Source organism: Barbus barbus (assembly GCF_936440315.1).
Source record: "Barbus barbus genome assembly, chromosome: 1".
NCBI classification, from domain to species: Eukaryota; Metazoa; Chordata; class Actinopteri; order Cypriniformes; family Cyprinidae; genus Barbus; species Barbus barbus.
Window position 1 is genome coordinate 2,990,935 of NC_136729.1, and position 17,070 is coordinate 3,008,004.

The 17,070-nt window shown below is 38.5% G+C and overlaps 1 protein-coding gene across 1 annotated transcript in view; it reads left to right on the plus strand.

Annotated features, from left to right (window-relative positions):
• Positions 1-3,169: 3,169 nt before the first annotated feature.
• The window catches only part of LOC306875046 (alpha-actinin-3), a 41,854-nt gene continuing 27,953 nt past the window's right edge, over positions 3,170-17,070 (plus strand). The window contains exon 1 of the mRNA XM_079425423.1: positions 3,170-3,700. Coding sequence (XP_079281549.1) covers positions 3,566-3,700 — 135 coding nt within the window. The 5' untranslated portion in view covers positions 3,170-3,565. The remainder of the gene's footprint in view (positions 3,701-17,070) is intronic.

Sequence of the window (17,070 nt, forward strand, 5' to 3'; positions counted from 1 at the left end):
TAGCTGTTCTTGCCTTTTGATGTTTCATGATTGTTTTTCCTTTGTGAAACGACCAGACTCGTATGAATCGGAGCCCTGAAAAGAAGTGAAAGGACTAGAGACTGATCCCAATCTCATCCCTGTCTCTATGGATGGGGTAAGTCTAGGGGCAACCCCACTCTATACCCCCCAGCTGCACACACCATACCAAACCCCTTCCCCAGGAGCAGCAAAATCTTCAACCCAGCTTTTGGTACTGTTTAACCACCCATAGTCCCCATGCAGCTTCTTTAACTGGAGTGTGCTTCAATGATGACTTTCCTTGACATGCTTTTACGATGCAAGCATATTGTAAAACATGTTTATGTGTGAGTGTCAGGAGGCACCCACACTGTAAAACCTTTTTGCATTTCCTTTATTTGTACTTGATGGGGCTGCAATTGTAAATTCAAGGTATCTCCCACAAGGCTTCGCTCACTTCTGATTCCATTGTGCATGCTTCTTTTTGTTGTTTTCACCTCCAAAAACAAACGCTTTCTGATGTGACTATTCCAACTGAACTAGGTCCCTATGGAACTGTGGACACCATACGCAGCGCTGGTTTGGGGGGAAGAAAGTTAGCGTTGCGCAGTGTACGGGAAACTCTCTCTCACTCCATACAGGTAAACGCACTGTGCCTCGCCCCCTTCCTACCTGTCGTCCTCCCCGATAGCGTTTGCGCCTGATCGTGTATCCGCTCTATTTCTCCTCACCACCACCCCACCCCTCTTGTAGATTCCTCACTTCTCGTCACCACTGCCATAGCCAATTGGTTCTCTAAACACCAGTGTTATGCTACTCTGTCACTGCCAAAAGGGGGGCGGCGGGGGTGAAAGTTTACTGCTTCTGTGGTTAGTGTGTCTCGGTAATGGGTGGGTGCTTGATGCTCTACTAACTGATCTGTTGGTTTAGCTTCGGAGAGAGTGTGGTGATGTGTTGGTAAGCAGTTGAATGAGTGGGATTGCTGGTCAATGATTGAAAGACTGCGTATAATGAGTGTTAAAACAAGTTCGCACGGGTGGCTGATAAAGGTGTGTGACAAAGGTGAGTGATTGTGAGTCAGTATCGTCGACCTCACCTGGCCCCCCCTCCATGTGCCTTTTGTTTTGTTTGTTTATTTGATTTAACCCTTGCCCCCAGGCTTCCTCGAGTCTACTCGCCGTTTACGCCCAGCTCACCGCCGCCCTCGTCGCATCCCCAGTGCTAGTTGTTACGTTTGTTCAGTGTTAAGCAATGCTTGAACGCATCCCCAAAAGCTCTGTGACTGGACCCGAGACACTGGCTAAAATTTTCTTCGCAAGACTCTCATTTGGGCTCAGTGACACTGGCAACCCTTATCAAGCAATGCTTGACTGTGATGCACTGCTCTGCCGCAAACCAACAAGGCATTCTTATCATAAACTTACGCTTTTGTTTCCTAGCTTGACGACAATTCTTGAGCAGAAGGTTAGGTATGGTCATACCAAACAGTTATCAAATTGGGTTTTTGTTTTTCAGATTAAAAGACATTGTATTTTAGGAGTTAATCTGAAAGCTACGTTGTGTTACCTGTTCAAATGAGAGTCTGTTATTGTACATTCAGCTATTTCAAACACAAATATAAGTAGGTGGCACAGATTTAGATAAATTACATAGCCGGTAGAAGAATGTCCTAGAAAAAAAGCGGCTTCAGATGGGGAAAAAATAAGACTGCTGAACCTGACCTGCCAGAGGGATACATACAGGACCTTTCCTCCAGAGGGAGCATGGTAGTGAAGTGTGTCTTATTTCACTAGAAGGTGCTGTTGTTCTTGATTTTACTTGATTTTTCAGATGATGATGTAGCATCTTCACATACATTGTCACAAACATCTGTATTGCTTTTTGTCTATAGTGTCTGTTTAACTGCCTGTAGAAATGAGGGGAAAAAGATAAGATGACCTCAGTTTTACATAATATTCTGGAGGAAAATGTAATTGATTTACCTGAAATAAGATGTCTCTTATGCCAGAGACAGAGTAGTAGCCGGTATTCCTAATGTTAGTGGTATTAAGATATTTGGCTTGCAGATATTTGCGGTTGACATTTGTGATGTCCGTAACATCCGTTAATGATGAATGATGTCTGCAGCAGATAGATATCAGAGGTTTTTGCGAAGAACCTTCCATACAGAATCTTGGTTCTTAAACATGGTTCTTGGTTAGTACCAAATCACACTTACCTTCTTCTCCAACTTGCTCTTCCAGCTTAAGTCTCTTTGAATCTAGATGGTACGCTTCAAAATTTTCATTGTATAACAGAATGCTCTTTCTGTCCACTTCCTCCCTAGATATCGTCAACCTTCTTGTTTAAACTGGACAATAACACAACCGCTAGTGTTTGTATCCCATTATATTTAGAAAACGCCAGTATTTTCTTTTTGTTTAATTTTCCTTTTTTTTTTTACTCTGATTCTTTATAAGGATATCCCCTACTGAGTGAAAAGGCTACTCCAAGACTTTTGAAAGTCAAAGTGCATAATTTTTTATAATTCATGCGTGAAACGAGAATAATTTCTATTGCAGGTGATAGGATTTGAGCTGGTCGTAATGTTTTTATCACCTTCTAATGAATATATGCATGCTTTGTTAATGTGTGTATATTGCAAAAACCTTGCGACTGGTAAAGTGTACTCTCCTACACCAGCTTCTGCATGAACACTGTTTGGCATCGCATGCTTACTGCAATAAACTAGAACTATGACAGCATATGCTATGTTGTGCTCATTTACTTGTCATCATTGTAAAGTAAAAAATATTTAATTTTCTTTCTTTTATATAAGTAAATGATTGCATACACTCAATCTCTTAATGTTTTCTTAAATAATATTTTAAATTTTTTCATGAGACTTTTCTTGGAATGGGTCTTCTATCTTATTACTTATTACAGACTTGTCTCTATTTGTTTTAAATATGAAAGAAGCACTATTGTGTGTAGTAAGAACTGCATGTATAGAGATGTTACAGGCATTACTATTTACTAAGAGGGAGACAGTCAGGGATTTTAACAGGCCTGGGATCTGCTTGTGCACCTATTTTCAATCCATAGCAGTCAGCTGGTTGTCATTTAAACTGGCTCCAGAACTGCTTCTTGGGGAAGTAGATATAGACTACTGCCAAGGACAACAGGTGTTAGCAAAGTGGAGGGCACAAGGAGGCGTGTATGAGATCTTTCCCTGCCCTACACTAAAAGCGCCACCAGTTATTGGCCCCAGTGCACAGTGTGACCCGCCTCTCACACCTTTTAGGTAGCATAACCCAACACCCACACAACCAGATCTCTTATTTATTGGGGTGCAGTCACGTGTGCTACTTTTGACCAGGACAGGAGCACTGGGCAGCAGAAGTTCTGCTCGTACCTCCACACAGGCACCTCAGACGAGTGGAGTCTGGCCTCTTCCTCCACGGTCATACACGTACACACTGATCGGGTGTTCTCCTCTAACGCACTGACAGGATTTAGAGTTCACGATTTAGAGTGCAAGGCACGTAACTTCTAATATTAAGAGTTAGAGGGATAAGTGTAAAAGATGACGACTGTTATTGAGACACAGGTGCAGTATAACAACACCTACATGATGTCTACGGAAGACTACATGATTCAGGAGGACAGTTGGGACAGGGACCTTCTGCTGGACCCTGCCTGGGAGAAACAGCAGAGGAAGGTATGTTCATATGACTGCGCATCACTGTGACACAATCCAGTCACTTTGAGGGGGCAACATTTTTATTTGTTGCATTTACCTTTTATATAACTTGGCAATCATAGATTCCACCAAAATTCAATGGTTATTATTTCAATAACTCGAACTAAAAAAAGGTTTTTATACAGTTTGTGTCACTGTATGATGTTATAGTTGCTATAAGTGTTGTAGTTTCGGTGGAAATGATGGCTACCATGTTAAATGTTTGTTTTGTAAGTATACCCAATTATAGACACTTACTTTGGTAACCATAGCTTTAGCTAAAATGCTATAGTCACTACAGTATTTATTACAATATGGTCATAAAATAACGAAACTTAAACTACTAAAACTGCGTTTTCCCTTTTCATTTACCATGGTAAGGATAGCTCTTTTACTATAGTAAGAATGGCTGTAGTGATTGCACTGGATTTTATGATTACCCTAGCAAATTTTAAGAAAGGAAATCGTACTGAACATACTATACAACACTTGGATACGATTTAAAACACTTTTACTATTGTTTCGAGCTGACAAGCGAATTAATGAACAGCTGTTGGTTCCATTCAGAGTTTTCCTTCGTGTTACCACATCCCCGCCCTCCTCATTAAGTTTGTGGCTAATTTTAATTGGTTTTTATGCGTTTTACGAGTCTATAAAACCGTTTTTCACTACTGAACACTACTGAATTTTTAGAGTTGTAAAATTGCCTCAGAAAAAGCGCGCGTAATTTCAATGCATTATGTGGAAACACGTAGCCTACTCTAAACTTACCTGTGCTTTAAACGATCAAACAGTCGCTCTTTAGACGCTTTTCTGTGTAAAAGATAGGTTGATAAGACGTTTTTGAAGATAATCTGGTTGACAGAAATGACAGGTGACATTTAATAGCCGTCAGTGGAGCTCGTGCCACGGTCTGAGGTGACGTCAGCTAAGAACAACTGATTGATCTTTGCAAACCACAGATTCGGTGTCAAGCTCAGATAGGTTTGCCAAGACAGAAAATTCATAAGTTGCCTTGAATGTCAGATGCACATATTTTGTGAAAATTGTCACATGGTCACTATTGGTTTAGGTAGCTATGTTACATGTTTGGGCATGGTTTAATATCAACTGATATTGGTAGCCTATATACACTATATTGCCAAAAGTATTGGGTCACCCCCTTCGAATGAACAGGTTTGACTACTTTAGCAATTTCCATGAGGTACAAATCTTAATGTTTAAGCATATAATGATATTCTAGGAAATTGTGTGCTTCTAATTTTATAGCAACAGTTTGGACAGAACCCTTTTCTAGTTTTAACATGACAGTGCCTCTGTGTATAAGACACGGTTCAGAAAGACATGATTGATTGAGTCAGTGTGGAAGAACTTGACTGGTCTGCAGAAAGCCAAGTCCTGATCCCAGCTGAACACCTCTGGTGTGACTTTAAATGCAGACCTTGAGCCGAAAACTCATCACCAAACATCAATGATTTGTACATGCACTATATGGACAAAAGTATTGGGACACCCCCTTCTTTAGAACAGAAGAAGGCACTTCCAAAACTGTGGCAACAAAGATGGAAGCGTAATTCACGTATTTAAAAACTGTATTTCCATCTCTGTTGCAACAGTTTTGAAAGTGTCTAAAATGACTGTACCCATGTACAAGTCATTGGTGTTTGGTGATGAGTTTTTGGCTCAGGGTCTGCATTTAAAGTCACACCAGAGGTGTTCAGCTGGGATCAGGACTTGGCTTTCTGCAGACCAGTCAAGTTCTTCCACACTGACTGAATCATGTCTTTTTGAACCTTGCCTTATACACAGAGGCACTGTCATGTTAGAATAGAATGGGTTCTGTCCAAACTGTTGCTATAAAATTAGAAGCACACAATTCCCTAGAATATCATTATATACATTAAGATTTGTACTCATGGAAATGACTAAAGTAGTCAAACCTGTTCATTAGAAGGGGGTGACACAATACTTTTGGCAATAGGCTATAGTGTATATGCTATATTTTAAGAAGAACATGATGTAGAAAAAGCATTGTGCAGGCACTCTCCATAAAGGTATCTCGCATGTAGGATGTTGGAAAGACCTGACAAAGCTGAGAGACTTCAACAGATGGTGTGAGAGCAAGAGAAGTGCAAGGAGGGTTCATTTCTGTCTGTGAATAAACATGCCCTAAAAATACTCCTAAACCTTGCCGCCCCATCTCCTGTACTGCTCCCTCGTTCCCTCCATTCTTAAGGCTGTCTTTTCTGAGCTCCTTTGCCTGTGCAGTTGCTCCCTCTGTATTTGATAGCTAGCAAAATATGGCACCATGTCAATTGTCACTATTTTAATGGCGCACATTTTTAAGGTGCACACGGTGGTGTTTCATAGCCAGCACCTCCTCTAATGTAAACCATAGACTTTACATGTGTCAATTCCTCCTGCTTCTTAACTAAAAAAGAAAAGGTGAAGTTTAAGAAGCTAGTCACTGTTTTCCATTTGGTTATGGAGTGATATTTCTCATGTGCACACTAGCGCCACCTGGATGATCTGTGACGTTTTTTACTAATTTTTCAAACGTTAAAGATTGAGCTCATGTCAATTGATTGTATGAAGCTAAGCTAATATAAGTTCTTAACGTGATCTTGTTGCAGTGATAAAAGGCTTCAAATCAGACTATTAGATGGGTTTCAGACTTGAGTACATGGCAGATGGTCTTTAAACATCCTCAGGCATGTAAGATCAGCATAAGGAGCTGATATCACAGCGTAAATATAGAAAGTGCATCATTTTGCAATGAAACGAATATGGGGGTTGCTCGGGGGTGGAGGTCCTGCACCTGTTACAGAAGTACCAGTAATAAAGTGATTGTCAACATGCTGTTTCATCTGATATCTGTCAAAAGGCAGCAGAAAATAGATAAATCGTTTCTGTGCATCGCTGTGCTGTTGACTAGTAAATTCTGAGTTTAAATTCTCACAATCTGGCTTAAAATAGCTGATATCATGCTGCCTGCTAGCCTAATGGCTGCTCTTAAATGGTCTCTATGACAGAAAGAATAAATCAGTGGAAAGAGTCTTAGTGCTGCCACCAAGAGGAGTATAGAGATATTGGAAATCTCTCATATCAAAAAATATAAATTTTATTACAAATAGTGAAACATTGAAATGAGATCCTCTGAGTTTTAAGACATCAGTTTGTTGTTGCTGCAGCTAAGCTATTGCTAATGTAGCTAAACTGTCAACTTCACTGTTACGTTTTATACCATCCTTGCTATATTTATCTAGGATTTTCTTGAAAGACATACTTTAAGGATAAGAAGGTGCATCTGATGTTGTGGCAACTTGTGAATTTGCATTGGTTTTAGGTTTTTTTTTTACCTATAGGACAGGACAATATAGTAAAAAATTATATTTGAGATTGTTTTCTTGGGAATATAGCAACATTTTGAGTGTTATGGCTTGAGTTTCAGTTTAAGTCTCTGAACAATATGAGCTTATATGAGATGATTGTATAGATTTATTGACTTGAAGTCCTCACATGGCATTTTACATTTTAAGACACTTTCGTGCAACAAAAATGGCATTAATGTTTATAATGACTTTTTATTGTTATTGATATCGGTACATGAATAAATGCCATTGTATATTCTTGTTTTCATTTATTGGAAAATACAAATAACAGTTCCACTTACTGAAAAGAAACATTGTAACAAATTTCAAAGCAAATATATGAAGTGATTGATTAATATCATTAAAAAGTGTAAACGTATGTCTTTGAGACTCTAAGAAAAATATTTTGCTGCTGTTTGGAGGGCATAAGTTTCTATATATACATACATTACCGTGACCTTGGAATGATCTTTGACATGCATTAAGATGTAAACAATACCCACACATACAACACAGCAAGAGGAGATTGTAGTCACACTATATAAATACCCTTTACACAAGTCTGCTCAAGATCCTTATTTGCTAACAAACGGTTATTCATGTGGGAAAAGTCATCGCTGATCAAATTAAGTTGACGTCTGTTCTCTGTGGTGTGAAGTCGCTTCTTTCTGCCAGTCATTTTTTGTGAGGGCCGCTTCTACTTCTGTTGCTGAGTTGAGTTACAATGTGTCCGTTGCTTCTGAGTGTGAACTGATCTATTGGACAAGGCTTAGATATCAAGAGGACATGGCAGTCGTTCTCAATACCAAAATTCATTGGCACATGCGTTTGTATCAGATTTAGATTGTAGACATTTGCGTAGAAATCTGTTTGACTTGACTGTGCACAATTAGTCTTTTTTCTTCATGACTCACTATATGATTTACAGGACATTTAGCAAATCTATTTTACTTTTAAATGTGTAATTTTCAGGGAAATATGAGTCAATTTGCATATCCCCATTTGTCACTACTACATTTTAATGGATTTTATGTAATATGAATTGGTTTTTTTTGCCTAAATTGGATGTATGTTGAAATTAAAATATCATGCTTTCACTGCCTACGCTAAAACAAATTTAGTATGAAAACGATTTTCATTCAGAAGTTACTAGTCAATTAAATAAATAATTATTTGTTTAAATAAAATAAATGGCAAGTAATGCATTGAATTAAACATGAAATTTCGAAGTAGAAAGACTTCCAATAATATTTGATTTAGCAATTTATAACTTCATATATATGCATACCTTATGAATACTTGTAAATAACTTTTTTTTCTAAAATATTTTATGCATTTTCAGCGAATGACCCCTATATTTAAGATAATTTTTTAGATTCTCAGTATTGTGAGATTTTGTGAAGTGGGGATGTGTTTTGTGCTGTGGTATGTAAGGACCTCTCATTTAACTGGATTTATTTACAGTATGTGAAGAGTCAAACATATGAAACATATAAAAGGGATAATTTTTCTAATACAATTCCTTATATTACTCTGATATTGTGTTTGCTTTTTTTAAAAAAAAAAACACATTTTCATTGTTTCTTAAATTGTGTTTCAAAAAGTTTCAATCAATTTTCTTTGTTTACCTTACATAATCTTTTAAAATGTCTATAAAAGTCTCATCTGTGTGTGGCTAGAAAATGTTTACTTTGTTCCTAATTTGCATATTTCAAAGGCTAAGCACTTCTTTTAATCATTTGTTGAAAAGGAAACAGATTTATTTGTTTACGAGTTTCAGGTCCTATTGTGCATTAGTGTCATTTCTTATTTTTGCATTATTCTCACAGAGAGTAAGTGTTTCAGAGAGCAAATAAGCGAGTGGGCGAGAGATTGTGTGGTCAGATCAGATGGCAGTTGCTATTCCAGAAGCTGTGGCCATGTAGGGCAGCGACTATAAACTACCAGAGGGACACACAGGCCTCACGATGGCTTTATGTGTGTGTGCTCGAAAATGTGTGTGTTTAGGTTTGTGTATATGCAGTTATATATCAACATTTGCTTCACTTATGAAAATGGTAATACTATGGGTTTTAAAAGACACTTTCATATATGCATTGCCAGGGTGTTGTTTAAAGTACCTTTCATTACCTTGTAGATTCTGTGGAATATGAATAGGTTAATCATACGGTACCATAGTATAGTCGTCTAATACCAATACGTACCATGGTACCCCTACTGTGCTTTTTGTACGGCTTGAGTGTGATGTTAGGTTGATATTTTAAGAATAAGCTGTAATGTGGTCTCTGGTCTCTACAGGGACTGTGTGTGTGTGTTTGTGTCCATCTGCCCAACTCATTACTGAGGAGTCAGTTTAAGTGTGATGCTCTTTCAGCTGTCTGTAATGCAGGAGATTCGTTATATTTATTATTCACGTTCTTCTATCATGTTAATTCCTTACAATTGGTAAATTCATATATACCTGTGCAACAAGTAAATATACCCTTCAAAAATGACAGCTTAGCAAATCCAGAATTAATTAATTCTTAAAAAAATAATAATAATAATAATTTACATACATGATGTGCATGTTATGGGCGCATTCATTGTTATATACCTAATGCTTTGTCACTTGAAAAATCTGAGATTTTTTTTCTCTGAGCTGCAATCTTAACTATGAACAACATTTTCTTGTCTACACTTTTAAAAGCAGGAGAAGGCTGTGAAACGCTAATGACAGTATTAGTCTTGTAGAGGATGCTGTAGACGAGGTTGCCATAGTAACTTACAAAGACGAACTTAGTTTTAAGGAAACTCGTTCAGTAGCACACACACACACACACACACACACACACAGTCTTTCTCACGTTGAATCCTCAGCCGTCATCAGTAATATTTCTGTGAACCCATTAATGAGTGCTGCCGCAGTCGATAAATGTTGAAATGTGAGATGTCAGGTCCTAGCATGCCTCAAGTGTGTGTGCTGGGTGACCGAAGGTTGCTGCCTTGTCATTCCTTTTAGATGATTTCAGATTTTCCATTCCCATTAAAATAATTCAGTCGCAAGAACACATTGACCACAAGACATCATGGACACTCGGTTATTCAGTGTTTTGAAGGGTTGCCAGATCTGAGTAATGCATATTTTACAATCTCCATTATGCATTACACAAAGTCTTAACTTGAAAATCACAATGTTGATGATAATCATAACAACAGTCCTACCAGTGTGTTCCCTCACAAAACCAATAGCACAGTTTTATAATTCGAAGAATATAAGGTTACACTTTATTTTGATAGTCCACTTTAGACATTATACTAACAGTAAGTAACTTTGTACCTATATGTCAACTAATTCTCATTAATTTGCAACTACATGTCTACTAACTCTGAGTAGACTGTTAGGTTTAGGACTAGTAGAATAAGTTGGCATGTACATGCAAAATTTCTCATAGTCAGTATGTTATATGATGTGGACCCATCAAAATAAAGTTTTTGAAGTTATTAAGCAGATAGTCTATTAATACTCTGATGAATGCTAGTCGACATGTAGTTATCTACTGTTAATAGAATGTCTAAAGTGGACTATCAAAATAAAGTGTTACCGAATATAAAATAAAAAAATATTGTAATTAGTGGTTCATTTGCATGACTTCATGACTTTGATTGTGAGTAACTGTATATTCACACGGAGTGTCAGCATCGACGCTTGACGGAGGGCATATCTGAAGCTTGGTACTGACACGATCGTCACAGTAACAGACAATCACATTACTTTTCCGGTGTTGCATGAACATGATTGGCTTGTGTCTGCACTAAGGTATTTGCATAAGGCGATCTGATTGGCTGACGCCTGCTTTGGTGCTTAAAGTTGAAAATTTATCAACTTTTGCCACAAGCACCGACAGTGGCGTGACGCAATGGACCCACAATTCAGTTCGGCGACGCATGACGTTACCCATTCAAAATAAATGAGAAGCATTAACGGTGACATCCTTTGTGAATACACCGTAAGGGGACGTTCACACAGAATAAGTTTTTGCATCTAAAAACATGGGACGCAGTGCTCAGGTATGGATTTAAAAAAATAAAGCACAGAATGCTTCTGCCATGTTGCTGTCAAATAAAACAGTTGTCAGGCCAGCTTGCTTACTGTAAACAAAAGCTCACAACGTTTGCCCCGCCTCCAGGGTCTTCTGATTGGTCCACTGTTTTGGAACTGGCATTGATCAGCAGCACTTCTTGTAAAAGTTTATCGGTCATGCACGTCTGTCTAGCGCATGTTTACATAGAAAAACAACGGAAAAGTAGCACATTGGCCCCTAATCCTGTAGCTCTGTTTGTTGGTGAGATGAGGTGAAACCCTGTGAGCTGCCTGCAAAGTAAGTATTTTAGGGTGCCATAGTTGTGCTTCCGATGTTAAGGGGCGTTCATCCATAATGCATTTTTAAAAGTTGAACTTATTTTAACATGAGCGTTGGATTTTAATGCTGTTACGTGAGACGTGAAAGAAAAGAGGTGCAACGTTCAAACACGTGTCTAGCGGTGTTTCCAAGTCTGCAGTTTTCCTGCGTAATTGGGCTGTTTTGTCTTTCTTTTTTTTAGCTGTGGGTTGAAGTGAAGGCCCCATTAATTTGGAGCAATTTTGATAGTGCAGAATGCACTTGGGTGGGTTTATTTTGTAGACCTGGCAACCCTGCTGCCTAGCACACATTTACATAAAACAACAATTAATTACGATGCCTCCTAAGTATTATTATTATTATGATTAACTGTCTGAAGAGCAGTTTTGTCATTAGCATTTGTGAGAACTTCTAGTCCTTGAAGAACTTAGATTACCTTAGTTTTTTTATTTATTGAACTTTATTCCTCTCAGAGAATCATTTTAGTGTGTTTCAATGCAATGGCTGGAATAAAATGTCAGAAATCAGTAGTTATGTATGTGAAAGATCAGCGGCGGTCAGGCCAAGGGAACTGTTGCATTGTCCCCTGTGGCCTCGTCATTGTTTTCCCTCCTCGGACAATTACCTCCATCGAGCGAGTGAACGAGAGAAAGAACAAGCTGGAGAATGAATGGCAGCCGTCCAGACAAATGACAAGCTATCAATACAGTCCTAGCTGCTTTATTTACTCACAATTACCGGGAGCTTTTTTCCAGCTCGGTGATCATGCTTTGGTAAGGTGATAATTCCTCCCCACTAGAGGCATTAGACGAGCATACCTGTGTGTGTGTGTGTGTGTGTGTGTGAGTGCATTTGGCCTGACCTGTCTACTGCACTCATACAGACTTTATGAATGTGCTGTTCTGTATTTACACTGACCACAGTGTGGCACATGAGCACATTATAAGGATTTTTAAAAGAACAGTTTGATCAAATGAACAGGTGAACCTCATTCATAACCTCACAGCTGAGCTCTATAAATCAGGAGCTCTCTCGCATTTATTTTATTGCATTTTAATGTGCTACCAAACAGCTCACTTGTAATACTTGATTTTGATTGGTCAGTCAGATTCAAATATTCAGATGTCTATAAAGTTAGCATTTATTTATTTTACACACATAATAAATGTAAAACCATGTCAATTTATTTGGTTAGTAGCCATCTAAGTTTTCCCCCTAAATTGTTTGTTTATTTTATGCTAATCTAAATTAACATTATGCGATTGGTATCTGATCATGCATTATGATTTATATATATTGAAGGCATTTACATACACAACAAAATGCTAAGTATCAAAAATCAACTAATTTTAATCATTTTAAAAATTAGACAAAGCAAAAAAGCTATTTGCATGATTTTTTAAAATGCTGCTCACTATTTCTACAATATTATTATTATTATTAATCTGTATTTATAATTTATACTTCTATACCTCAAATAAGCAGTGATGCAATAGGACACAACAAATTACAACGCTCCTGCTATAAAGTGGGTTCACATTCATTCTCAGTGTGAATTGGAGATTTATGGTGAACAGGGTTTTTCTTTAAACACAACTTAACTAAAATAGCAGTACACTTCTGACCTTAGAGGTCGGTTATAATTTGGTTTGAAAGGTCACCTATTAAAGGGCTTCCCCGGCGGTCCGGTGGGGTTTGGAGAAGACAGACATCTCCTCTCATGCTGATAGCGCATTACCTCATGTTTATAGATTGACCCCCATACAAACACACACACACACACATACCGGTAACAGGTGGATGCTGGGAAATGAATTTACTTAACAGAGTGGAAGTGGCAGCTGCGTGCGCTCACTGAAGGGTGTTATTTAAAGGCTCAGGGTAACATTATTGGCTGCATATAAGCGCTTTTGTGTTTTGGTTCATTTTTAGGGATGTTTTTGTTAGTGTTTGGACGTTATGGCTGTTTTTGAGGCGTGTTTGCTGTATTAGAAAGCTCATGAGAAGATTCAAGATTTTTATTTGTCACATACACAATTATACAGAGTATAACCAGCAGTGAAATGTAAGTCAGGTCCGCTCCAAGGACAGTGCAATTATAAAGTATACAGATATTAAGAAAAAGAAAAGTAGAAAAAATAAGAGAATAAAAATAAAATAAAATTAAAGATAAAAAATATAAATATAAATGTGCAGGTCAGTACAGGTCAAACAGAGCCCTTTGGAGTTAAAGCTCCTGTTGTGTCTCTTACTTTGCTCCTCAGGAATCCCTCACTCTCAGCTGTGTCTCGGGTGTCCTGTAACATCCACATTTAGACATCGTCACCCCTCCTCCATCAGCGCTTCCTTTCAGCCTTCCTGCTCTGCCTCTTTTCGATCTTTCCATTTCCCCCGTCGTGTCTCTATCCGTCCATCTCCTCTCTGTTTTGTCTCCTCTAAAAGCTCCCTAAAGGCTCCCGGGGGTTCCACCTAAAACCAAAGAGGCTTTCGCAGCCTGAACTTTTTTCAGTCTCTGTGTATAAAAGTTTTTATTCTCTAGTTCAGGGATTCATAAATGAATGTGAAACTTGAAATATTACTTTGAATTGTTAGTATTTCAATAGTTTAACAACACATTTGCATGTTTTTGGTTCTCTGATTGTTATTGGTCACATGACATACAGTGGTGTGAATAAGTGTTGGCCCCCTTCCTGATTTTTCAGAATGTTTCAGATCATCAAACAAATTTAAATATTAATCAAAGATAAAACAAGTAAACACAACATGCAGTTTTTAAATGAAGGGTTTTTTTATGAAGGGAAAACTAAATCCAAACCCACATGGCCCTGTGTGAATAAGTGCCCCCCCCCCCCCCCCCCCCCCCAGCCACACCCAGGCCTGATTACTGCCACACCTGTTCGCGCAATCAAGAAATCACTTAAATAGGACCTGCCTGACAAAGTGAAGTAGACCAAAAGATCTTCAAAAGCGACACATCATGTTGAGATCCAAAGAATTCAGGAACAAATGAGAAAGAATGTAATTGAAATCTATCAGTCTGGAAAAGGTTATAAAGCCATTTCTAAAGCTTTGGGAACCACAGAGAGAGCCATTATCCAACAGTGGTGAACCTTCCCAGGAGTGGCCGGCCGACCAAAATTACCCCAAGAGCACAGCGACGACTCATCCAAGAGGTCACAAAAGACCCCAGAACAACATCTAAAGAACTGCAGGCCTCACTTGCCTCAGTTAAGGTCAGTGTTCATGACTCCACCATAAGAAAGAGACTGGGCAAAAATGGCCTGCATGGCAGAGATCCAAGACGAAAACCACTGCTGAGCAAAAAGAACATAAAGGCTCGTCTCAGTTTTGCCAGAAAACATCTTGATGATCCCCAAGACTTTTGGGAAAATACTCTGTGGACTGACGAGACAAAAGTTTAACTTTTTGGAAGGTGTGTGTCCCATTACATCTGGCGTAAAAGTAACACAGCATTTCAGAGAAAGAGCATCATAGCAACAGTAAAATATGGTGGTGGTAGTGTGATGGTCTGGGGCTGTTTTGCTGCTTCAGGACCTGGAAGACTTGCTGTGATAAATGAACCATGAATTCAGCTGTCTACTAAAAAATCCTGAAGGACAATGTCCGGCCATCTGTTCGTGACCTCAAGCTGAAGCGAACTTGGGTTCTGTAGCAGGACAATGATCCAAAACACACCAGCAAATCCGCCTCTGAATGGCTGAAGAAAGACAAAATGAAGTCTTTGGAGTGGCCTAGTCAAAGTCCTGACCTGAATCCTATTGAGATGCTGTGGCATGACCTTAAAAAGGCGGTTCATGCTCAAACCCTCCAATGTGGCTGAATTACAACAATTATGCCAAGATGAGTGGGCCTAAATTCCTCCACAGCGCTGTAACAGACTCATTGCAAGTTATCACAAACGCTTGATTGCAGTTGTTGCTGCTAAGGGTGGCCCAACCAGTTATTAGGTTTAGGGAGCAAGCACTTTTTCACACAGGGCCATGTGGGTTTGGTTTTTGTTTTCCCTTCATAATAAAAAACCTAATTCAAAAACTGCATGTTGTTTACTTGTGTTATCTTTGATTAATATTTAAATTTGTTTGATGATCTGAAACATTAAAGTGTGACAAACATGCAAAAAAAAAAAAAAATCAGGAAGGGGGCCAACACTTTTTCACACCATTGTAAATGTTTTTAGTAAGTGTTTCACTTTGATTGTTGTTCGTTTAAAATATATTTTTTTAATATCGTCTCATCAACCACCTTGTAAAGCCTAGTTTGGTTGCAGTTCTTTGAAAACCATCTCTGCACTTGTTCTTTAAAGAACCCAGAGACCAAAACACTGATCTGAAGAACCTGTGGTGAGACATCAAGAACTCAATTGGAAGAAATGGACTTGATTAGAAGAGGTTTGTTTGATGAACCTAAGGTGCAAAAAGCCAATGATGAGCCTCTATATTTGTGTATTTCTCTCCATCAGCTCCTCTATTTGGTTTCAGATTCCAGGTTCTGTCATTTCATCTGCCTAGAATCTCATCTCATCAGTTTTCTTTTTTCTTTTTTAAACTCTCATCTTTTTCTCCTCTCTCATTCTCTTCTTTTGTCTCCTTTCATTTCTATTTTTTGTGTATTTCTCTCCATCAGCCTCCCAATTTTGTTTCAGTTTCCAGGTTCTGCCATCTCATCTTTTCTTTTGTCTCATCTCATTCAGTCTCTCTTCTTTCTCACTTTACATTTATCATATCTCATGTCTTCTCTTCTTATATTGTCTCATCTCCTTCTCTCCTCGTCTCTTATTTTCATGAAGAGATCATGAACTTTCATTCTCTTTTGTCTTCTCTTATGTTCTCTCTCAACTTTCACTTCTCTTATCTTATCTCTTCTCTTTTTGTCTCATCTCTTCTCACTGGGTCTCATCTTTCATTCATCTCTTTTTTTTCAAGTTATATCATCTAATTTCTCTTCTTTCATTATCTATTCTGTTCTGTTTTATCTCCTCTCTTCTCAACACTCATTCTCACTTCTCTTTTCTTCTCATTTGGTCTCATCTCTCCTTCTCGTTTCTTCTTTTCTCAACTTTTATTATCTAATTCGATTTTCTTTTATTGTGCCTCAACCTTCTGTCTGTTCTTACCTGATCTCATCTTTTCTCTTTTTTTCTCGTTGCTAATTTTTCCTTCTCTTCATGTGTCATTCTGTCTCATCTCTCATTCTTGTGTCTCTTCTCTTCATCTCTGTAGTTTCTGCAGTCTATATTTGGTTTCTGTGCGTTGTGTCCCACCCACTCGGCCCTACAGAGACCCCTGGCTTCCATCTCTGTGCTCAATCACACCTCCTCACTCCTTCCCTCTCTCAACCTCTCCATCCGTGTCTCTCTCATCAGGAACTCCTACGTGTCCTGTTGTTCATCACTTCTCCTCCTCTTTCATACTTTATTCTGCCACTCGGCACAAACACACACACACACACACTCGTTTACATCCAGCAGCTTTGCTCTGTAACACCCACATCATTGGCACACACACACACACACTGCTTCTTCTTGGCATCGCACACACTGGAAGCGAAGGATATTTCTAAGATCTGTGAACTATAA